Source organism: Schizosaccharomyces pombe, assembly GCF_000002945.2.
Source record: "Schizosaccharomyces pombe strain 972h- genome assembly, chromosome: II".
Lineage (NCBI taxonomy): Eukaryota > Fungi > Ascomycota > Schizosaccharomycetes > Schizosaccharomycetales > Schizosaccharomycetaceae > Schizosaccharomyces > Schizosaccharomyces pombe.
In genome coordinates, this window is record NC_003423.3 from 3,290,848 (window position 1) to 3,312,914 (window position 22,067).

Below are 22,067 nucleotides of genomic sequence, written 5' to 3' on the forward strand. Positions count from 1 at the left end.
TAATCGTTAGTTGATGCTAATAACCAAGTGTTGCTGCTAACGCCAGCAAATATTTTGTCAACGAGCATATGCAAATTATACTGGTATATACGGCAGAAACTATTTAGTATATTTGGATCATTTCAAAGAATATTAGTTATGGGAGCCTTTGTACTTTTTTTCTATTAATTCATAAACACCTATAATGCCGTCTAATCATAACACGTCTGTTCCAAAATTTTCGAGTTTTAACTCAGTCAAGGCAAAAAAAAATCCAATTACAAAGAGCAATAAAAAATATCGATCATCTCATGATCAAGTTTCCTCAAATCATGCGAAATCGAGTTTCCCTTCGCATCGATCAATTCAAAGTAATTTCGCTGTAGACACGAAAGGAGAAAAGCAAAATTTACTTTACGGGATTAATAAGAGGCCCGTTCCTAAATATCATAGATCTTCAAGTTCCGTATATGGATCTGCTCCTCTGCTACGAATAGTCAAAGAGTCAAAGGAGGGCATAACCCTGAATAAGAAAAAATCGTTGGAAATCAAATATGATGAAGAAAGAAGCTTTGATGAAAAAGAAAACGATGAAAGTGAATTTGAAGATGGGCAGCAGGGATTTATTCCATTGTTGGTTAATAGAAACTCGGATCCATCCGAGAAGTCAACGTTTTCTTTAAATATTCTGAAGGCTATTAAGGAAACAGATGAAGAAATAAAAAAAAACCCAGGAAAAGCAAGGTTATGGATAAAAATGTGTGAGTATCAAGAAAGACTTTTGTTTGATGAATTTCGACGGAGCAATTCCGACGACATTAAAGGTAAACTGAAGATTGAAAACAATAGTAGAAGCGTAAAACTATCAATTCTGGAAAAGGCACTTAAAGAAGTTAAAGGATGTGATCATGAAATATTGGTTTCATATTATCTCCAATTGGGCTCAGAAGAATGGAGTAAAGAAGAAACTAATCAGAAATTCGAAGAAGTATTGATTGAGCATCCAGGTTATCTTAATTTGTGGATGAAATATGCCGAATATTTTACTGGAATATCAGAATTTACTTTCAATGATTGTCTAAACATGTTTTCTAAGTGCTTCAAATTTTTAAAGCAAAAATTATCCGATAGAAAATCGTGTAAGGAAAGAGAATCGACAGACGTAACTTCCAATTTTGAAGTAGAGGAGGCCATATTACATTTGCTTATCCGACTATGCGATTTTCTGAAGAATTGCGGATACTATGAGCTTGCTTGGTCCATTTTTCAAGCTAACATGGAGTTATGTTATTTTTATCCGCGGTATTTGGAAAAAAAACTTGACAGTACTTTTTTTGAAAGCTTTTCTAAATTTTGGAATTCAGATACTCCGAAGTTTTCTGAAGAAAATGCTAGGGGATGGTGTAACGTCCTTGATGATGAGTCCAGCCAGCAAAATCAAAATTTCAGTTCAGAAATTGGAATATTTCAAACAGTTAAGTTATGGTATCTTAACGAAAGCAAATTTGATACTAATCCTCCTCCACGTAGTACCATGAGTTGTCGAAAACTTTCAGGAATAGATGATCCATTTAGGTATATTGTCTTCAATGACATACAAGACTTTATAGTTTGTTTTGAAAGCGAAACGATTGCTTTCGCATTCAAGTATAAATTTTTTGCATTTTGCGGAGTACCTCTTTTTCCACCGGGGATTTCAACAAACTCATGGTTTGCTTCTTATGACAAAGGAATTTACAACTTGCTTTTTGGCATGGCTTCCAGTGAATCCTTTATAAATGGACAGATAGCTGAGAAAAACAGCTTTCAATTTCCCTGTAGTATACTACCTTCATACATTGATCTCTTCATTTCTCTTATGTCGTTTAAAAATTTAAATTTCAAGTTATTTGATTACAACCTTGCACATCATGTGAAGGAATCAATGGAGCGTGCTTTTCATCAACTAGTATTTTCGGCGGACGATGAGTATTTAGCGAGCGTTTATTTAATTTATTTAAAGCAAATGGAGACGAAGAACCTAAGTGAGGAGAAACCCCAAGTGAAGTAAGTAGATGTTTTTGTTTCCTTCTAACCAAATTCAGTAAAATTGTAAAGAAGATTCTCAAAAAATACGATAGTTCAGTGTCTGTTTGGAACACTTACGCTCAATTGGAACACTTAAGTGGTGCTTTTACTATGGCTGAAACAATTTTTAAAACAATTTTTCAGATCCATGCTTCCCAATTGCGCTACATTGATAATTTAAATGTATACAAAAACTGGGCTTTTAGAAAGCTACTTATTAATGATACTGAAGGATGCTTAGTTATTATAAAATGCCTGTTGTTTCCTGGTGATAAATCTTTAACTAGCGATAATAATCGAGCATCCGAAATGCTATTTGGTATGTTGGAAAATTGCGCCAGCAAGGAAGAATTGCTGTATGTTTGTCTTATCTATACTATATGGACACACTGTACTGATATGGATTCAATGGATAATTGTGTGTATTTATGCATTCAAAAATTCGAAAGCTATGGATGGGGGGCTTCTTCAGAAATGGAATGCTATTTTTCTTATTGTTCATTGATTTTTTATTATCAAGCTACCACTCTTCAATTCTATAATCTACCCAAGGTTCGACCTTTTTTTGAAAAGGGAGTTACACTTTTCAGTGCAAATACGGCTATATGGGAAGTTTATATATTTTTTGAATCTAAGTTGAGACAAGAGAACAAACCAAAAATTAGGGCTATGAAAATTTTAAAATCTGCTTCAAATGCTGTTGTTACAGCTTGTTGGTACCTTTTTTATGTTGCCGTTCAACAGATTGAGCCAACAAACTCACAGTACTTTTTAAGGACTTTGGATATCACTCTAAATAATGAAAAGTTGAAATCCGTCGCCAAGTTTTGGAGAATATATTTAAAGATTCTCAATTTGCGATTAAATGGTACTGAATGGGTTTCGGCGATTACCACCAAAGCATTGGCTTCCTGCCCCTGTAATAAAGGTAAGTTAATTAAAAACATAGAACATTTCACTGACTAAGTTTAGGGGTTTGTATGGACGTTATAGACTTGCTCTTGAAAAAAGAGATGGAGAGTCGGGCTATTATTTGCTATATAATCATGTTGGAAAAAGGCTTTAGAGTCCATAACGAAATAAGGAGAGATGTTTTAAAGTTTGAAAGAGGAGATGAACTTATTTTGTCCCCAAACTGACATTATTACGATCAATGACTTTTAATGATAGAGATAGTGAAATGAGTTTAAAATGACAGATTAGTTACTTTCAAGTTTGCGTAAATGCTTTAGTAGTCTTATTATTAAAGTTTTCACTTTTGTTTGTTAAATGCTTATATGGTTGCTTTTACGTTGAAAGGGTACCTCTAAGCAACCATCATGGCAGTACCTACTCAATTACTACACAACCTATTGCTTATTACAAAAATCTACAACACAACATGTCTAGCGTTCCCATAAGAACGAATTTTTCACTGAAAGGTTCTTCCAAACTTGTTAGCGAATTTTTTGGTTTGTAAATGTTTCAAATATGCCATGCTAACTTAATGAAGAATATGCGGTGAACTCAATCCTTTTTCAACGAGGAATTTACCCAGCAGAAGACTTCAAAGTTGTTCGGAAATATGGATTAAATATGCTTGTCAGTGTAGATGAAGAGGTCAAGACTTACATTCGAAAAATTGTATCTCAGTTACACAGTGAGTTGTTGTTCTATTATCACTTTTGGAATTAACAAATTTTTAGAATGGATGTTTGCAAAAAAAATTCAAAAACTGATTTTGGTAATTACTAGTAAATGTTCAGGTGAAGATTTAGAGCGGTGGCAGTTTAATGTGGAGATGGTTGACACAGCTGATCAATTTCAGAACATTGGCAACAAAGAAGATGAACTGCGAGTACAAAAAGAAATTCAAGCTCTAATTCGTCAAATCACTGCTACAGTGACCTTTTTGCCTCAACTAGAAGAACAGTGTACGTTTAACGTTTTGGTATACGCTGATAAAGACAGCGAAGTTCCAACAGATTGGGTAGACAGTGACCCTAGGATTTTAAGAGATGCTGAACAAGTTCAATTACGAAGTTTTAGTACGAGTATGCACAAAATTGATTGTCAAGTTGCATATCGAGTGAATCCTTAGTTGTTTTTTTTGGCATGATCCTTACCTATTAGATGAGATAATAGAAAACAAAGCTTTGATGTGTTCTATAAATCTCAAAATTCCGGCCATATTGTTTAACTATAATTCGGTGAATCCTATGTTTGTTTTAATGTCCAATATTTATAATTTTGTGACGCATCTCTATTCTATCCATTTATTTAATAATACTTTTGCATTCTTTAAAATATAATCATCTTCTCTTATTCATTAAACAAAATACACTATAGCAACAGCTCGCAATGATGTTTTCATTGAAACTTTGCGGCAGTAAATCAACATTTTAAACTGATGGTAGCATTTGCGAGGTAAGATTCTATATGCCAAGGTAACGACATTCATCTCTTGAGGTAGGTTTCTGACTACAAAATGAACACAGTAGCAAATAATTTAACAGAATTGAACAATGTGTATATCATTTTAAATATCAAAGTTAGAAATTCTAATTTAGTCAAGACGTGTTCCTCAATTTTTTTAAGACTGTTGAGAAGCTGGAATATTATTGTTAACGGAGTTTTCCGTATTTAATAACATTATCACTAATAAACATTAACTCGCGTTATCTATTAATAACGATTCAGTATGTATGACATCTATTCATCAGTTACTTAGCCTTTACTAGTACTGAGTGTGAATCATCGTTTCCTCAGAGAATACCAAGACTTGGACGGTTCCTCTTTTCTCTTTGCTTCTTGAATTTTGGGGCTATCTAGTTTTTTTTTGAAATTTCTTAAAGATTTATTCTTAAAAGCTTGAGGATTTCTGCCTATAATTGCAAGAAAGAATCAGGTTACCACTAAACTAAAATCCACATTCGGCTAGTGAATCTGGAGAGTTGATTGTGGGGACTTTTGTTTTATCCACTTAAATTACGCTTATAGAAAAGCTACGAGCGTTCCCTAGAAAACCTACGCATATGAGCAGTTATCAGATCGCACTGTTTATTCATCGATTTAATACGTAGCTTCTTTTTGGTTAAGATCTGACAATTACCATACTTTAGATGAAAGAAGAAAACGGTTTTGCTGGTTTCTTGAACACTGCGGTAAATAGGTTAAGCGGCGTTTTGAATGATACTGCTCCAACTAAATCCCAAAGCTTGAAAAATGGAGTCAATAACGAAGGAAATAGAGGTTTTAGCTTATTCCGTAACCCAAGGTTTATGAGTGATGAAAAGCTTTCTTCAGAGGCGAGTAGCCATTCGACTTTAGGTCAACAACAGGCCAGAGATGGTAGGCAGAGTCCATCTAAAGAGGCTCCATTCGGTGAAGGCGAATTGAAACTGGAAAATTTTGAAAACCAGGAGAACGAAGCAGATGAGGCAGAGAATGAAGAGACAAGTTATTCAGAGCAAAACCATACAGAGAATACTGAAGAAATAGCTGAAGAATCCAGACCACTTGAGCGTACTCATTCAGGGTCAAATCACCATGAAGCATCTTCAACTGGTCACCTTAATTTACCTCCATTAGAAAACACCTTGAGTCAAGGCTCTGCTATTACAGCACCTTCTCGGAAAGTCTCTATAACTTCTTCAAATGGTGTTTCTGCCCGTCTTTCTGGTTATGCGTTTGCGAATAGTAAAAGAAACAGAGATTTCCATAGAATTTTTAAAGTACTCCCACCCGAAGATCATTTGATTGATGACTACGGTTGCGCATTACAACGTGATATTTTCTTACACGGAAGGATGTACCTTTCTGAATCGCATATATGTTTTAATTCCAGCATCTTTGGTTGGGTCACCAATATTGTTATACCAGTTACAGAAATTGTTTCAGTTGAGAAAAAATCAACCGCTGTTGTATTTCCTAACGCTATTCAAATTACAACATTGCATGCCCGGTATATTTTTGCTTCATTTATTTCTAGAGACACTACTTATCAGTTAATTATTGCAATTTGGAAAAATACACACCCTTTTTTAACCACGCTAGCCAATGGCCATGGTGTTATGGATGCTTCTGGGAATCATCACAGTGGTTCTTCAAACCAGTCAATAAACGCAGACTCTTCCGCAGGGTCTGAAGGTGTAGATGAAGGAACCAGTACTGAAGCTAATGATGAATCAAGTGAGGATGATGATGAAGATAATAACACTGATGAAGCAAATGAAGATGCACAGTCCAATGTTTCTGATGAATCACCAAAAGGTGAAGGCTCTTCCCATTCAGACAACGTCGTGTTATCTGACGGTAACTCTGTTAAAAAGATGAATGAAGATGGGGCAGACACTTCACTACTATCTGTTTCCGAGGTGACTTCACACCCTCCAACAGAGTGGACAGGATCGCCATTAGCGCATGTATTATGTTCTGATGTTGTTAACCTTTCAGTGTCCACCGTATTTAATTTACTATGCGGCTCTGATACCACATGGATAATTAACTTTTTTAAATCAGAAAAACTTACAGAAATTAAAATTGGAAAATGGGAAAAAATTGATGATAAATGGAATCGTAAGGTACAATACATCAAACCCGTTGCCCCCCCTTACCGACAAACTAGTTGCTACATTACCGACACAATACAACACCTTGACATAAACAATTATATTGAAATTTTATCTACTACCTCAACACCTGATGTTCCCAGTGGTACTTCATTTGTCGTAAAGACCTTATATGCACTTAGCTGGGCTCATTCTTCAAAAACGAAATTAAATATAAGCTATTCAGTGGAATGGAGCAAAAGTTCGTGGCTTAAAGGTCCAATAGAGAAGGGCGCCCAAGAGGGACAAGCATCTTACGTTAAAGATCTTCTGACTGCTTTTGAGAACTATAAGGTCTCTCCTAAGGGAAGGAGGAAGAAAATAACTAAACATACCAAGAAAAAGAATAAGCATGCGTCTGAAACGTCTGTTGCTCCTGAAAAAGTAGACAATTCTTCAATCGAGCAATCATCATCTTTTCTCACAAAATTGTATACCTTTCCCTTTACCATAATTACCTGGCTAATGCATCCTACACACTTACTTCTGGTGGTTATGTTTAGTATGCTTGTATTGCAATGGTGGTACATGCAACAAATATTGCATGCTGAGCTTCCCTCAACATCTTCTCGTTCAGATTCATCCAGGGACTTAGATTTTGACCACATTCCAATGGACGACACAGCTTTTAAATTGTGGATTACTTCTAGGTTGGACAGCGTCGAACGCGATAGGGATTTCGTTTATGAAAATAGTGATCCGAATCTTGAACATGGTAAAATAAAAATTGCTACTGATTATATGGAGCGAAGACTTAAAAAGCTAAAGGAAAGACTTAGAAAACTAGAGGCAAGTGGATATATTTAACATCGGTTGATTCGGCGACTGAATTTTCAATGTATTTTTCCTGCTTTTTTCGTCAGGGCTTTTGCAAGTATATTTTTAAGAATTTATTCTTATTATCAATGATGAAATGACATTAATTAAGCTTAGAATTTTTTTTTAACAATTTAAGTGTAGATAAATCATCACTAAATTTTGCATGTTGCTTCACGAATAATAATGTTTTTAGGCCATTTTAACAGTCTAATTTTAACGAAACCAGATTTTTGTTGATTAAATCGTGTCTGTTAATAATAAACATATATTAATTACAAACGCTATTGTAAATAGTATTTCGCTGCATCGGCCTGATTAGCCAAAATGTTCAAGCAGCTTTCTTTAATAAAATCATCCTTATCGTGTGAACCAACATAAGATAGTGTCGTTATGACAGAATCAGGAAGATGCTTACAAGAATCAAGAAGCTGCACTGCTGCTCGTCGAAGAAATTGCTTGTCACTTCCCATTTCTAAAATCAAAATATTTTTTGCAGATTCGATGAAAGCATCACTTGAGGTCATTTGGCACAAAAGTCTAGCAATATTCAAGGAAGAAATTTTTATATCAGTATTTTCGTTATTAAGCATACTTAAACATGTTTGCTCAATTTGGCCATAGAATTTTGCTACCAATTCACCTTGCCTTTCCATAGTCTGATAAATAGCTTGGCCGATCAAAAGTGTTTCATCTACGGTAAATTTATTTGTGTTCGTATACTCTTTAAGTAAACGAATCAATGAATCATCATACTTATCACACAGAGAAACCACTGCAGATATGACATTCAAATGCACGTAGCTATTTTCATCACGTAACAAGTTTATTAAAACGTGCAAAACACGAACTGGATTAATACGATCATCTTTCTTCTCTATTAGCTTCCTTAACATATAAACTCCTTGTCCTCTCACTGGCACCAAGTCACTTTGAGTATATGACAGTGCTAACGAATAGTCATCTTTAGATTGTATAAGAGTTTTGTAAACGTCCTTTGCAAGGTCAGAAATTTCTCGGTTACTATAATTAGAGAGCTGTTCTAGTGCAGGAAGTAATGAAGAAATAGGGTTTTCCAAATCTAGTTCAGCGTTTCTCCCGATAACTGAAGATATAATGTTAAGCAAAACAAGAAGAATCTCTTCGTTCTCTTCTTCAACTTCTCGGTTAGTAGTAATCTGGGATATTTCTGTAGAGGAATACTTATTTTGACTAGCCACTTCATTGATCAGATTAGTGCAGACAGACAGCATTACATTACTAGGAATTTCATCTGAATCAACATTAGACAGGGCATATTGAACAAGTTCGAGTAATTCCAAACGCTTGTCTGGTGGCTGCTGGACCCATATTTCTAACAAGTTAGGCAGGAACATTGCTAATTGTGATTTTGTCAGTCTCTCGCAAAATATACGAAGATGTTTTGCATTTGTTAAATTCCTTAACAGCGATTTGGTACCACAGACTGATATAATACGAAGCAAGATATCCTGAACTTTAGAACGTAAAGTTGTGTTCTCCTGTAAGTGCAAAAGACTTGGTACACAAGATTCACATATGCGAATTATATCATCGTTTTGAATGTAGACTAATACTTGAAGAACGTCCAATGCATTTTCAAATGGGGATAAATCGATGACTTTCGGTGCTTCGAGTATTTGGAGCTTTTTAAGAAGAAAAGAGGTAACAATATCACAATGTGTATTTGTTACAGCAATTATGAGTTGTGACGCTAATCGAGGTTGAGTGCTGAAAAGGCTCCAAACCTGAGGAAGAATACACGAAAAATATTTCTGTGGTGAGATATCCTTTGGAACAGATGAAATCAGATGAGCGGCCTGTCGTGCGCGTTCGATTGAATTTGGCTGTGCTTGCATATAAACTTTGAGAAATCCTTGCACGCCAGTTTCTCTACAAAGACAGGTAGTTAAATAATGTTTCAATTTATCTTGCAACCAGTTATCTACATTCGGTTGTAATAGCGATAAACAAGAAGAAATCATTTTAGATGGATCAACCATTTGTGGAGACATTATGCTCGTTACTTTTTCTTTCCATGAAGGGTCTAAAAATAAAGGCCTGGGTTCTTCAATGAGAGAACCTTGTTCATGGCAGTTCAACAAATATAAATGAAGCAACAATAAGTCGGCATAGTGAAGGTTAAGTGGACCTTGTAATAAACTTGGAGTTAACAATAAAGGAAGTAAAATATTGTAAATTTGGACCAGATTTTTTTTGGGGGTATAAATAGGTAATGCCTTAATTTTCGCTTGCGATAGCATTTCTTTGGGGAGTTGAGTATAAACACCAAGCAAAAATGTAAGATGAACAAAAAGCTGCAAACATCGTAGAGAGGTAACACTTAAGGGTTGGTCTGTATCCAACTTTGAGATTTCCTCTAGAAGATTGAGGAAGTAATTCAATAAATCACCACTTATATTATCCTTCAATTTTTCAATTACAGGACGAGAATCATTCTTTTGATTTAAAAGCTTCGCAAAATCTAATAACTTCTGATTTGCATCCATGCGGAATATTGCTTGTAAAGTTCACTTGCTAAGTAGTGAACGTTATAAGTAAGTGAAGGCAAAAAACCAACTCTTATACTTTCCGTACTAAGAAATAGCAATAGCAAATATTTAGAATATGAGAACCAGGTACGGAAACCTTAATTATTTAACGAACTTTGTGGCTAAAATATGTGGATAACTAATTCCTGATCGTAGCAATAAATACTTGGGGTAAGTTATAACTAGACAGCTTTAGCTTGGATTCATTCAAAGAAATGGATCGCTATTCGACAACTGTGTAATTTTGACAAACGACAAGACCAAAAAATAAGACCGAATAAGATGTCCACAGTTTTAATGAAACGATAACCTCTTATTTATAAAATCTTCAAGATTCCAATAAATGATATTCCCTTAACACTATGTGTTCAGGTAAAATGATAGCATGGTTCTTGTATAGTAGCAATTTATGTGAACTTGCAATCCACCTCCACCATGTCGATGACAATTTTACCTTTAGGTATGTAGATTTATTAGTACATTCTAAATTAGTTTCATAATAAGAAAAGGGAAAAATTATTGATTTATGCCCTGGGTAAATCTGTTCATGCTAACAAGCAGAATTAATTGATAAATGCATTGGATCAAACTTATGGGTGATCATGAAAAGTGAACGCGAATTTGCGGGGACACTTGTTGGATTCGATGATTATGTGAATATTGTTCTAAAAGATGTTACAGAATAGTATGAAATATAATAACTTTAATTATCTTTGCTAATTTCTATGAAGTGATACTGTTACCGGCGTTACCGAAAAACACTCTGAAATGCTTTTGAACGGAAATGGGATGTGCATGGTATGTCAATGAAAATAATAAAGGAATTTTTGTACACTAACTATCTAGTTGATTCCTGGTGGAAAACCCGAATAAGTTGGTACTTGGCTATTTAACAGTCTTTTGAAGATGAAGGAAGAGTGATTTTTGTTATTATCAAACAAATGGAGATATATTGCACGCCAAATCTAGCTCATACTGTGTGCACTCCATATATGGTAAAATATCTAGACCCAAGTCTCACTTTTTACATTAATTGAACAACAAGCGTTGGTAAAGCCATGTCTTCGGATACGGTTAAATTTGATCGAGTTATTTAAAGAATTTGATTGCAAAAATAAGGTATTTTATAGGACTGGTTGCATGTTTCTGAAATGAGTGATTATTCAAAAATAAAGGCTTAATACTTCCATCCTCCATAATTTTTCCTATTAGTGATTGTATCTCAAATTATACTACCAAAATGAATTGTTATTTCAGATGATGTAAACTGTGTTAAAGTTAATTGTTTGAATGTAATCTGACTGTAGAAATTGGCATAAACGGGATATGCATAGCCTACGATGATAGCAATTTTTCTTCTAATTTGAAAGACAACATACTAAACATTGATTTGAGTAGCCTTTACAGGATCTTACTATTCAAGTTATCTCTTCCAGCCCATCTGGTTGAATCATACTGACTTTTTTTTGTTCATGTTGGCCAAAATGGGGATTTATTATGATTATACACTGGAAAAAGTATGAATATTTGTTGTTTATCATTAATATAAACTAAAGTGACTAACCTTGTTATTGTAAACTCAAAATTTTGAGAATTAGTATCTTCAGCAGTTTTATGAAGGAAACGAAAAAGTAAAATTAAAATGAAAACGAAGTTTAATACTTTGGATTTATATATCTCATCATTTATACATTTGGATTATTAAGAAATTTTTGAATCCTCTCTTCCCTTATCCCTAAATAGTTAGAGAAAAACGACAAAACTCAGCTAAAACCATTAAACTTTTTCGTTTTAAATTCCAATCTCGTTGCTTTTAGGACTTGACTTTTTACATAGATGAAAATCACTATCGTAATGCTTTTGCTTTTTTTCTTTGATTTCTTTTTTTTGGCAGATTACAGCCGTCTTTCAATATAAACGCTATATTACTACAGTCTTTGTAAATATTATCTACTTGGTGCGCAGGCCAACCCGATTATATACTTTGATTTAAATCCCATTTAGCCTTAGAATTTTCGTAACAATAGCTCTGGACTCCTAGTAAAACTGTATTGCTTCCTGTATATTTGAATCATAACTCTTTTTTTTAAAAATTAATCGATTTTGAATCAACTAAACTGATTCTTGCGAATAATACGGATTTTAAATTGAGATATAAAAAGTTAATTTATTAATCCTTTTACATTCATCTATCTACTTGAATCAAGAAAAAGTACTATGAAGAAACGCTCGTGATTTAATCTGCAATGTTTACAGTCGAGTTTGTTACATTTCACTAGTGCTTCATAAAAAATTAGCGATCTAAATAAGTGCACGCAACGTTGTATTCCGGTTGACAAGAACACGCAAGATTTCGCAATAACTTAAAGTCTAGGATTGGCGTCACAGACAGTAAAGACGTATTCGTCCATTTACCAAACATTTTTATAATAGTCCTATGTCCTTGGCGTTTACGCTTTTAACCTCAAAAGATAACACAGATGAAGATGAAGAACACTTGGAGCTTTCTTCTTTTAATCAAGAAAAGCTCTTGGAAATGATATCTGTGTTTCTCTCGCGTCTAACGCGTTTGAACGATAGCAAGCAGGAAGCTACTGAATCAGATCAAATACCATTATCTCCAACAAGTTTAAAGAACCCTTGTTTGATATTTTCTGCAAAAAATGTGCCTTCCATATCTATTCAGGCTTATCTAACACGAATCTTAAAGTACTGTCCTGCAACTAACGATGTATTTTTAAGTGTTTTGATTTACCTTGACAGAATTGTTCATCATTTTCATTTCACTGTCTTTATCAACAGCTTTAATATTCATCGTTTCTTAATCGCTGGGTTTACGGCCGCAAGCAAATTTTTCAGCGATGTCTTCTATACTAACAGTCGCTATGCAAAAGTTGGTGGTATTCCCTTGCACGAATTAAATCATCTGGAGTTATCTTTTTTTGTGTTTAATGATTTCAATCTTTTTATATCTTTGGAGGACCTTCAAGCATACGGTGATCTTCTACTTTCATGGTATCGGCAAAATGGGCAGAATTACAACCCTACCGATGTTTCATGCTCTATTGAATCTCCCATTTCCCATACTCCGCAACAAAATCAACAAGATGAACAGCCACGTCGGCCCATAATGGATCGAAGGTTACTCTCTTCTCACTCAATTGGTTAAATTTACTACTGTGTTTGGTCCTCCAAATTTTTTTTTGCTTCCATCTATTTATCTTTATTTTCTGTTGAAAATATTTAATCTGATTATTTAAAACTTGGAAAAGTTACCTTGGTGCCTTTTGTCTGTATATATATATATTTCATTCTGCTGTGTCAATGTGGATACGACTAGTTTCTGAATTTTCAAGTGGCCTTTAAATTTTGTACTTGTATATGCTATTTCTCCTTTGTCTCTTATTTAATGTTTTTATCTCAAAACATGCCGTTTCATGAAATTCTCATTTATTACATTCGGATTATCTGACTTGCAATAAGGTTTTTGGAATTTGGAAATTGCATGCTACTTTTGTATTCGGTATTCTACTTTACGATGCTTACAACGCTTACGGTATATTGTGCTTTGGTTCCTTGTTTAAGTTAAGGCTGTTGTAAAGGTCCGCTATGATCAAAGTCCTTAGCTTACTCCGCTATCCCTGTTCCATTTGTTCCTTTCTCTTCACGTTGCAATTTGTTTATTTCTGCCGCCTACTCTGCAGTTGTTTTTTTTTATTTTAATTAAGCCGTCCAATCCTGTTTGTTTATTGAGCCTTACTTCTGTTTGGTATAGGAACGCTGTATTCCCGGTCTCTGGTTCCGCTTTCAATTCTCGTGATTTTTTTGTTTGTTTTAACCCGATAAAATAAACATTTTATTTTAACACTCGTGTTACTCTTCCGTTCGAGCTGTTTTGTTTGCGGACCTATTGTTTGTTTAAATTCCTTTTTTTCCCCATTTCGTACTTACTTTTAAACAATTTTTAAATGAGCAGTTCTCCAACCGTTCTTGAATGTAAGTTTACACATATATTGTGAAATCTCTGTCTAGAAGCGTTTAAGTTTGCTGAATAAAAACTAACTTGTGCTATTAAGTATTTGATGTGTGTTTTAAGCAGGAAGACGTGGATAGCTTAAAAAAGCCAAACTGGTAAGGAAATTTGGATACATGTTTTACTTTTACTTTGTGCATCTGAAATGAATCTTTCAATTAATACAAGCTAGGTTCACTGATGTGAGTATTGATTATGTTGACGAGTTAATTGAGCACCTATGGTTTCCCTCATACCCAAATCAAGCTAATGAAATTTTGCTGCTTCGCCCTTCGTTAGTTTTTCTACTAGCAGAAGCTGCTATTTCTCCTGAAGAGCTCAAAGTTGCTTTGCCTAAAAAGTTAATGAACTGCAAATATTTATTTATGCCTATCAATGATTTGGATAAACATGCGGCAGGAAGTGGAGGTTCACACTGGTCTTTAATGGTCGCAAGTATTCCTGATGGGCAATGTTACTATTATGATTCTCTCAGCAACGGAAAGACAAAAGATTGTCGCAGTGCCTTGGCCCGTGTTTCGGATCTTTTCAAAAAAAAATTTACAATAGAGTGTATGCCCGTACAACAACAAAGAAATGGATATGATTGTGGAGCACACGTTTGTGCTTTTACCCTTGAACTGGTTCGGCGTTTGTTACATTCACCGATGCCCACTAGCTCTATGTGGAATTTGTCTACATTTCAGCCAGATGTAACAGCTATTCGGGAGCAGTTGAGCCGTTGCTTAGACCATATAATTAACTCCTTGGGGACAAGGGTAAGCGGCGATTTTGACGAGGACTTTCCTACTGGCACTGTGTTTTTTGACTTAGAATCTCACCTTCCTCTTCTCGATGTTGCCCTCCCGGTTCTACCTAAATCATCCGACTCATCTGAAACATCACATGAAAGCTCTAACTCTAATTTGAAGAAGTCTTCAGAGTCAGGATCTACTAATCACCATAATAACCATGAAAGCGATAAGGACCTGCATCATGAAGGCCATCATCATCACCATCATCACCACCATCATCATCACAGTCATGACGATGACCCTTCCTCTCCTGCTGAGAAGAAACAGAATCATGTGCCTTCACCTTCTGAAAAGATACAAGATCATGTGCCTTCACCTTCTGAAAAAAAACAAGATCGTGTTCCTTCACCTTCTAACAACAAAGAAGATCATTTGCCATTACTCTCTGATGAGAAACTTGACAAATCTGCGATTGACAAAATTGAGCCTACGCCATTACCTTCTGTCCATATGAACAGTCATATAGCGAAGGGGGAGTTACCGAAATTTCATAATAGCACTGATAATCCTTTTCTCACTCCTCCGGAAGAACTTGTATCTGGTGATTTCCCTTTTTGATGCTACACTTGCGTTGTTTAGTTTCGAATATACAAACTAGCGGGAAGGCTTGTTTCAACTCAAACAATCTGAGTTTTATCCTATCTTGTGATGTGAATGGTTGTGTAATTTTTATCAGCAGTCGCTAAATCTTTTGCTGTTTACAAATATGTTATTATTATCACGAGTGCAATAATCGTTTGCTTAATTATTGATTGAAAAATGTTTATACAAGAGAAATTATTTATTTATTAGTAAATGACTTATCACTTCTTTATTTTTAGGTCGTTCATTATTATCAAAAAAGTTTGATAGTAAATTTCAAAAATTTTCATCCACAGTTTCTAATTGTACATTTCGTGAGTTTTGTCGATCTTCATCAGTTGCAAATGGGGATGTTTGATCTGAACTGGTTAAGATCGATGATTGATTGTCGTTCGTTGTAATGGAAGTCTGCGTATTCTCAAATCCTTCAGTCCCACTCATACCATTGGAATTTAATAGTGAATCAGCAGAAGTAGTTTGTATCCTTTCATTAATACCACTTGCAGCTTCTAACTGATTTAAAGATGTACGTATACTATTGTAATCAGCACGAAAGTTAGAAACCGTTTCTCGTAATTCATCAATTTTGGTATGAAGTTCACGAAGCTGAGAAGATATATTAGATGAAGCAGCGGGAAACGTATTAGACGTTTCATTCGACTGTGTTAATCCTCTACTCAATGGTACAACGTTGGGTAAAGAGGAGCCAAGATTATTATCTGCTGATGATGCGTTTTGATATAAAGATGTCATTGCTGAGTTGGTAGATAGAGATTGAGTATTGCTAGATACTAGTCGCCATCCCGGAGGGACAATTCCTGCTATTCCACGGTTAAAGTTTGGATTATTTCCAGAATTCGGAAATGTTTGAGGGCCACCATACGTGGAATTCGATGGATCCCCAGTAGTAGGCGTAGCACTAGGATTTGTCGTTGATGTGGATTGAGAATAAGTCGGAATACGACGCGTTCCAGGAATTGGAAGCATAGTCCAACCATCACGTAAGGCAATTCTCCTTGGGATCACTGACGAAAGATCTTGAGTATGAGCTGCAAATCCACTACTATTCGCATTTGGCACTCCATTGAAAGTTGATGCCTGAGGGTCTCCTTGATTAGAAGAGTTAGTGATGCCTGGTACTGCAGTTGTGGTAGGAGTGTTTTGCGGGTTAGGAACTTGGGTTGCGATTTGAGTAGCTCGAACATTGGGACTTGCAGGAATTCCCGTTGGGGAAGATTGATTTCCAATAACGGATCTTCTACAAATTGGACATGTTTGTTGTCTTTCTAGCCAATTTCTAAGGCAATGGAAATGTAAAATATGGCCACAGGGAAGCCGTTTAGGAGTCATATCTAAACCTCTAGGTAGAGGTTCCATTTCGTCGGTGTTTTCTGGAGGATGATCTGGATGAAACATTTCTTCCCTACAAATAGTACATGTTCTATCTGAATTCGTAAGCTGTTCTTCAGTAGCAGTTGGATACATGGCGTTCATATCGCGAGTTGCTTGTCGGAAACGCGCATGCTCACGTATACGCCTGAACAACGAGTAAAAACATGTGTACATTTGACGGATGGAATAAATAGGAACTGAGACATAGGGAAATTGATACATGAATAAAAGGCTGTATGCAAGAAGGCGTAAACCATCTCGACAAACCTCAAGTCGGAAAAGATAAGTACTTTTTTCATCCCAAACCTGATCGAGGTGTCTAGCCTCATACAAATATATGCAAAGCTTAGATGCCTCAATTGTGAGATTTAAAAGGAGGACCGAGAATTCACATACGAAAAGCATACGTGTCGATTTATCGCCAAGATGCTCGCTCGTAAAACAAAGGTAAATAAGAGATGCATCCAGTATAGAAAGTACAAAGTATGCGCAAGTTAGGCGACTGAAAATATGAAAACGCTGATCTGTAAGCTGAATCTGCAATCTTTCTGTGCGAAAAGAACATATGGAATGAAACACCCGAGCAAACATCAAAGTACTTAACAACATAAAGAAAGAAATAGATATGGCTTCTCTAAAAACAGTGATCGCAAGCATTATTTCAGTAAGGGTTATCCAAAATTGTTCATATAAAAGCTCAAGTTCGAATGTCTGAAGCGAACCAAACAATAATGTTTTTAAGGCATTGGCAATCGCAAAAAACAGACATAAACAAACGTTCAGTCCAATTGTTATATGAACAGGACTTTGAGAAATCATTACTGTCGCCGAGTACACGTTTGCACTACTGTACAAACTCAACAAGACTGACAGTCCAAACAGCACCAAGGAAGCCTATACAAGATTAGATTAACTGGAAAACATAATTAAAACTTACTAACACATATAGTATAAACTTCATATTATTAAATTATTTGGTGTTGTCCGTCAATATGGGGAAACGTCAAGATGTCACGACATGAACAATATCGCTCGCACTGCTCGGTAATATCCGGACTTTTATGGCAACCAACAATTCCGGCCACTCCGAGAAATGTAAACAAAAGTTTAGATTTTTGGAACATAAGATATAAACGCTTCAAACTATTTAAAATGTGCTAGTTATTGTGGTGTATTAAATTTGAAATGTTCGCCACATAATTTATTGATTATTCTGAGTTGAAAGGAACATGTTTATTCAAAACCCGGGAAAGCAAGGCGATAAATTAAACATGTTCATAAATTGTCAAGAAAAAAGTTCCTTTAAGTTTAGTTTATCCAGACTTCTCATTCTGCGCTTTTCTTTTTAAATCATTGACTTAAATCGGCTCATCACCTACGCAATATACAAAATACAAATACTAGCATTTACGTTTAATAAACAAATGAATCAAGCATAACGGATGATGCCTCGTCTCCATTAATTTGAGGATTTCAGCTTGTTAAATGCAAAATCTGTATTTGCCATTTACTGAATTAAAACACATACAATTGGCAATGTATCTGATCGAGTTGTTTAGTAATCAATTGTTCTATAAATTAGTTGGTTTCAATGCGATATAAGAGAATGTTGTCGATAAATATGATGGATTTAAGTTCTCGGTTTCAATTTCAGTATGCGGATTTATACTTTCGAAAACGTAAAAAAATGAATATGCAACAAGTAAATCACAGGGTTTCTATATCTCCTTTAAATTGAATTCCACATTCTTTAGAAATTTCCAGCGCTATATTGCGAGCACTCATAACCTGCTCCTTAGTAGCGCCATGATTCAATGCTCCTTTTAAATGACCCCGTAACTGGGGATTCACATCTTGAGGAACTAAAGCTGCAATTATCATTAAACTGGTTTCCAAAGGAGAAACAACTTCGTTAAATGATAGGACTTTTCCGTAAGCATAATCGAGGGCAATATTGGCTTTAAGAGTTAGCTAATACCTTTTAAATTATTTAAATTAAATCCTATTAAAAATTTCATCAAGTATTACAATAACATACCCAAATCTAATGAAGACGATTGCATGGACCTAAGTACTCTTTGGGTGACTTTACCATAGGTTTTTTCAAAGTAGATTTTTCCTCTCTTGCCAGTATCAATATCAGCGTCTGCTGCCCGTGCAAACTCATCGGGGAACGGAGGAGGAATGTTAGTAGTCATCTCTCTTAAAGAATTGATGGTCTATTAATTTGTTAGTTACAGTTTGGCTGCTAAAATACTATTATCTTCGCATCACCTGAAGTGAAATCGAAGAAAACATGATCATTATAATCATACTCTAGGAAATCCAACTAATGGAGATGATTTTACTAATGCTTCTCTTAATTTTGGATAAATACTTGGTCCCACATGCTCCATTGCTTCCTTAGCTATCCCACTTATTTTATCCGGTCGGTTGCAAGCTGAATAAGCTACAACAGATACAATATACAAATGTGTAGGCTCTAATAAACCATTAAATCTTTGAAGCATAGTGTTATGGGTCATTTGTTAACTCTTGATTAATAATGTAACAACGACTGATAGTGTGTGTAACGTAATATGTTAGTACAGTCGGTAACTTAGTAGAAATACCAAATAGAAACGCTTTAAAGGAGCAGCAGATTATATATAAACCGAGAATGATTACTAATAGACTACACACTAAGCTAGTCTAGCAATATCTTTGTTGGGTACGAGCGTGAGTGTATTTGATGACTATTTCACTGCGTGAAAATTTAAGAAAAATTGCTTTTGAAAAATATTAATAAATTAACTATTCGGAACTAAAATGTACAATTAACGGTTTTAGATATTATAAAGTTTCGATATCAATAATTGGTCATAGGTACTAAAGCAACGATGAACTAACTTAACAATAATTTCAGTATCATGAATAGTTTTTCTTGGCTTTAGATCTTGTGATGCGTTCATTAAAGGGAAGCGAATTTTTGGTATATGGTTGCTTGGTGCCATTTTTTTTAGTTACACTGTTTGGTAAAGCATGATTGCTTTGTCCTGTAACATCTTCTGAATGGAAGTTATGCATTCCGTTAGCACGTCCAGACATCTTAGGAATTTCAATTGTCGAAAACTGAGCAACCTGATTTTGGAACATAGAAATGGGAAATTTCCCTATTTTTTCATTCAAATCTAAACCCTCAATAAAATCATGTAAGGACTTAAGATTTCCCTGTGAAGGAATATCCAGTTGACTCATTTCAAGCTCGTTTAAACCGGGCCAGTTATCATACTCAAGTCCGTTAATACCGAGAGAGGGTACTTTGAGATTCCCTCTTTCATCAAGACTCAAACTTTCAAAGTATATTTTTGCCTTAATAAATAGTTTTTTCACTTCTCCTTCTGTTTTTTGTGCAAACTGAACCATGGCAGTTAATTGTTCCATATCATCAATACACTGTATTACACCATCAACATCCCAAATAGGCTCAAGTTTCTTTTCTAGAGAGCTAATACTGCCGATCTGATAACTGAATACTTGTCTTTTTAATTCAACCCACCCAATCCATCCATTATCGAGCGGCATATTGAAAAGACCATCGACATCGAGATCTATAATTTTAACAAGGGTATCCTGTAATAACCGTTGAGCAGGAAAATAGTTTAAATTCAAAAATTTTTTTCTTAAGTTTGATAATTGACATTTTAATAATTGCCGTTTAGCAGTAGATTCTACAAGAGTAAGCAATGATTGATATTGATCTTGTAGAGCCTTCGCTACTTCTAAAGACCTAACGCGATCTTTAGAAGCCCTCACCGGGAGATTTTCAAGACTATCCATAAGGAGTTGCGATTTAAGCAATGGCGCATCCTTTCGGGATCGGCGTTTCATGTGATAAAATTTGCAGATGTCAGTTACTATGGAGGGCAGATCTTGCCTTTTAACATTATAAGACAATAAAACTTTGGTAACTTTATCAACAATAAAAGCCGGTAATGGATGCGATTTCCATGGCCCTTCGGGCACAAAATCAGGCGCTTTAGTAGCTTGGAAGTTGAGTGGAACGTCTGTAGCCATGCGTTTGTAATATAATTCAGCTAACGGAAACAAGCGCTTCATCAATCCGTTTAAATAATCGGGTGGAGTATGTTTATCACAATAAGTTTCCATATCAACACTATCATAACTTGCAGAATGTGAGTATATTTTGTAAAAAAAACCTGCACGTCGAGCACAAGTTATATGGTAAGCTGCATAACAATTTTTATCTGAGCATTGCACACAAGTACCCCATCGAAGTTTACAAATGCAACACACCAATTTCCAGCGAGACTTTGGGATTGAAGCAATGTTTCGAACCAAGTCTAATCTACTAGTGTCGTGAAAAGATATTTCAGGGATTGCTATGGCGCAAATTGTGTGGCACCAACGTCCATCCAAGGTTGTGCAAAACGCACCATCTCTGTCAGGACAAAAAGCACAGCATATAACTTCATGAGGGGCTAGTAAACATTTCTTACAAAACCATTGACCCTCTGGAACAAAAGGGATTCCATAACAATTCTGGTGAACAGAAGTGTTACAGTTATCGCAAAAAACTATAGCATTACTGTTTTCGCATTCTGCTTCATTACAAATAACACAACGACCATCTAGTTCATCCTCCACTCTGACGGGTTCAATCTTAGGCATCCAAGCCTCTAGATAAAGCCATTCGCGTTCAATAATGGTAAGAACTATTTCTAAAAATTCTTTAGAAACATTTTCCCACTCTGAATTAGATGAAAGTTGAAACTCATTATAATATGTTAACCACATTGTGTCTAACTCATCCAAGTCGTAGGATACAGGAAAGGACGTTTTTGAGTAAGGATGTATAGCAACGAACTTGAAATATTCGTCTGGACTCCAATCTAATTGTTTCGCAGTTTTATATCCAAATTTTTTCTCTTGTGGATTAATATTTTCCGTTTGAACACCTACTGGCTTTACGTTTTCGATCTTGGCATTGAGCAAAGCTTTAAGCACATAAGAATTCTCGGATTTATAGGTTACTAAAGAATCACGAAGGCCTGCATATTGTGTATGGTCACCTTCTAATATTTCCAAAGGTTCGTCTATTTGTAGGTCTGGATGGAAAGATTTATAGGGAATCTCTTCTCTCGGCTGAAAAGCAAGTTCATCGGGTCTTAGAATATTTCGACCAGTAGAAGTAAGTCGGAAGGTTTGCATGAAAGCCTTTTACAAGATAGATTTACCATACTAT

The 22,067-nt window shown here is 35.3% G+C and overlaps 10 protein-coding genes and 9 long non-coding RNA genes across 19 annotated transcripts; 12 read left to right on the forward strand and 7 right to left on the reverse strand.

Annotated features, from left to right (window-relative positions):
• The first annotated feature begins 38 nt into the window (after positions 1–38).
• nrl1 (NRDE-2 family protein) lies at positions 39–3,259 on the forward strand. The gene is made up of 3 exons (NM_001022290.3): positions 39–2,025; positions 2,064–2,974; positions 3,019–3,259. Exons 1-3 carry the CDS (start codon positions 185–187, stop codon positions 3,183–3,185), a joined length of 2,919 nt encoding a protein of 972 aa, NP_596369.1. The 5' UTR covers positions 39–184; the 3' UTR covers positions 3,186–3,259.
• A 168-nt stretch (positions 3,260–3,427) lies between these two features.
• On the forward strand, positions 3,428–4,348 carry mad2 (mitotic spindle checkpoint protein Mad2; the record flags this gene model as incomplete). Its single annotated transcript, NM_001022291.3, has 3 exons — positions 3,428–3,497; positions 3,539–3,685; positions 3,732–4,348. The coding sequence occupies 3 exons, from the start codon at positions 3,428–3,430 to the stop codon at positions 4,124–4,126; spliced, it is 612 nt and encodes a 203-aa protein (NP_596370.1). The 3' UTR covers positions 4,127–4,348.
• On the reverse strand, positions 4,329–4,581 carry prl4. Its single transcript, NR_149831.1, has one exon. It is a non-coding gene; the product is annotated as a non-coding RNA, poly(A)-bearing (long non-coding RNA).
• Positions 4,582–4,792: 211 nt separating this feature from the next.
• Positions 4,793–7,701, forward strand: ltc1 (sterol transfer protein Ltc1). Its single transcript, NM_001022292.3, has one exon. It carries the CDS (start codon positions 5,148–5,150, stop codon positions 7,440–7,442), a length of 2,295 nt encoding a protein of 764 aa, NP_596371.1. The 5' UTR covers positions 4,793–5,147; the 3' UTR covers positions 7,443–7,701.
• Positions 6,680–10,415, reverse strand: rtp1 (RNA polymerase II nuclear import protein Rtp1). The gene has a single exon (NM_001022293.3). It carries the CDS (start codon positions 9,977–9,979, stop codon positions 7,736–7,738), a length of 2,244 nt encoding a protein of 747 aa, NP_596372.1. The 5' UTR covers positions 9,980–10,415; the 3' UTR covers positions 6,680–7,735.
• SPOM_SPNCRNA.6058 lies at positions 8,012–8,392 on the forward strand. The gene has a single exon (NR_195408.1). It is a non-coding gene; the product is annotated as a non-coding RNA (long non-coding RNA).
• Positions 8,626–9,634, forward strand: SPOM_SPNCRNA.6059. Its single transcript, NR_195409.1, has one exon. It is a non-coding gene; the product is annotated as a non-coding RNA (long non-coding RNA).
• Positions 10,416–10,447: 32 nt separating the features above from the next.
• Positions 10,448–11,288, forward strand: lsm5 (U6 snRNP-associated protein Lsm5). Its single transcript, NM_001022294.3, has 4 exons — positions 10,448–10,481; positions 10,583–10,706; positions 10,753–10,819; positions 10,868–11,288. Exons 1-4 carry the CDS (start codon positions 10,457–10,459, stop codon positions 10,892–10,894), a joined length of 243 nt encoding a protein of 80 aa, NP_596373.1. The 5' UTR covers positions 10,448–10,456; the 3' UTR covers positions 10,895–11,288.
• A 319-nt stretch (positions 11,289–11,607) lies between these two features.
• On the reverse strand, positions 11,608–12,040 carry SPOM_SPNCRNA.6060. Its single transcript, NR_195410.1, has one exon. It is a non-coding gene; the product is annotated as a non-coding RNA (long non-coding RNA).
• On the forward strand, positions 11,760–12,069 carry SPOM_SPNCRNA.6061. The gene has a single exon (NR_195411.1). It is a non-coding gene; the product is annotated as a non-coding RNA (long non-coding RNA).
• Positions 12,070–12,434: 365 nt separating this feature from the next.
• Positions 12,435–13,190, forward strand: psl1 (pho85 family cyclin; the record flags this gene model as incomplete). The annotated part of the gene is made up of 1 exon (NM_001022295.3): positions 12,435–13,190. The coding sequence occupies exon 1, from the start codon at positions 12,459–12,461 to the stop codon at positions 13,188–13,190; it is 732 nt and encodes a 243-aa protein (NP_596374.1). The 5' UTR covers positions 12,435–12,458.
• A 102-nt stretch (positions 13,191–13,292) lies between these two features.
• SPOM_SPNCRNA.6062 lies at positions 13,293–13,921 on the reverse strand. The gene has a single exon (NR_195412.1). It is a non-coding gene; the product is annotated as a non-coding RNA (long non-coding RNA).
• nep1 (NEDD8 protease Nep1) lies at positions 13,688–15,725 on the forward strand. Its single transcript, NM_001022296.3, has 3 exons — positions 13,688–14,017; positions 14,098–14,152; positions 14,227–15,725. Exons 1-3 carry the CDS (start codon positions 13,990–13,992, stop codon positions 15,404–15,406), a joined length of 1,263 nt encoding a protein of 420 aa, NP_596375.2. The 5' UTR covers positions 13,688–13,989; the 3' UTR covers positions 15,407–15,725.
• hrd1 (synviolin family ubiquitin-protein ligase Hrd1) lies at positions 15,543–17,816 on the reverse strand. The gene is made up of 2 exons (NM_001022297.3): positions 17,760–17,816; positions 15,543–17,716 (listed from the first exon to the last, which is right to left on the reverse strand). The coding sequence occupies exons 1-2, from the start codon at positions 17,781–17,783 to the stop codon at positions 15,707–15,709; spliced, it is 2,034 nt and encodes a 677-aa protein (NP_596376.1). The 5' UTR covers positions 17,784–17,816; the 3' UTR covers positions 15,543–15,706.
• Positions 16,064–17,910, forward strand: SPOM_SPNCRNA.6063. The gene has a single exon (NR_195413.1). It is a non-coding gene; the product is annotated as a non-coding RNA (long non-coding RNA).
• A 111-nt stretch (positions 17,911–18,021) lies between these two features.
• Positions 18,022–18,534, forward strand: SPOM_SPNCRNA.6064. Its single transcript, NR_195414.1, has one exon. It is a non-coding gene; the product is annotated as a non-coding RNA (long non-coding RNA).
• pxp2 (carboxymuconolactone decarboxylase-like protein, Pxp2) lies at positions 18,366–19,359 on the reverse strand. Its single transcript, NM_001022298.3, has 3 exons — positions 19,138–19,359; positions 18,861–19,041; positions 18,366–18,780 (listed from the first exon to the last, which is right to left on the reverse strand). Exons 1-3 carry the CDS (start codon positions 19,345–19,347, stop codon positions 18,530–18,532), a joined length of 642 nt encoding a protein of 213 aa, NP_596377.1. The 5' UTR covers positions 19,348–19,359; the 3' UTR covers positions 18,366–18,529.
• A 44-nt stretch (positions 19,360–19,403) lies between these two features.
• SPOM_SPNCRNA.1591 lies at positions 19,404–20,800 on the forward strand. Its single transcript, NR_150484.1, has one exon. It is a non-coding gene; the product is annotated as a non-coding RNA (long non-coding RNA).
• nto1 (histone acetyltransferase complex subunit Nto1) lies at positions 19,588–22,062 on the reverse strand. Its single transcript, NM_001022299.3, has one exon. It carries the CDS (start codon positions 22,031–22,033, stop codon positions 19,730–19,732), a length of 2,304 nt encoding a protein of 767 aa, NP_596378.1. The 5' UTR covers positions 22,034–22,062; the 3' UTR covers positions 19,588–19,729.
• Positions 22,063–22,067: the final 5 nt, after the last annotated feature.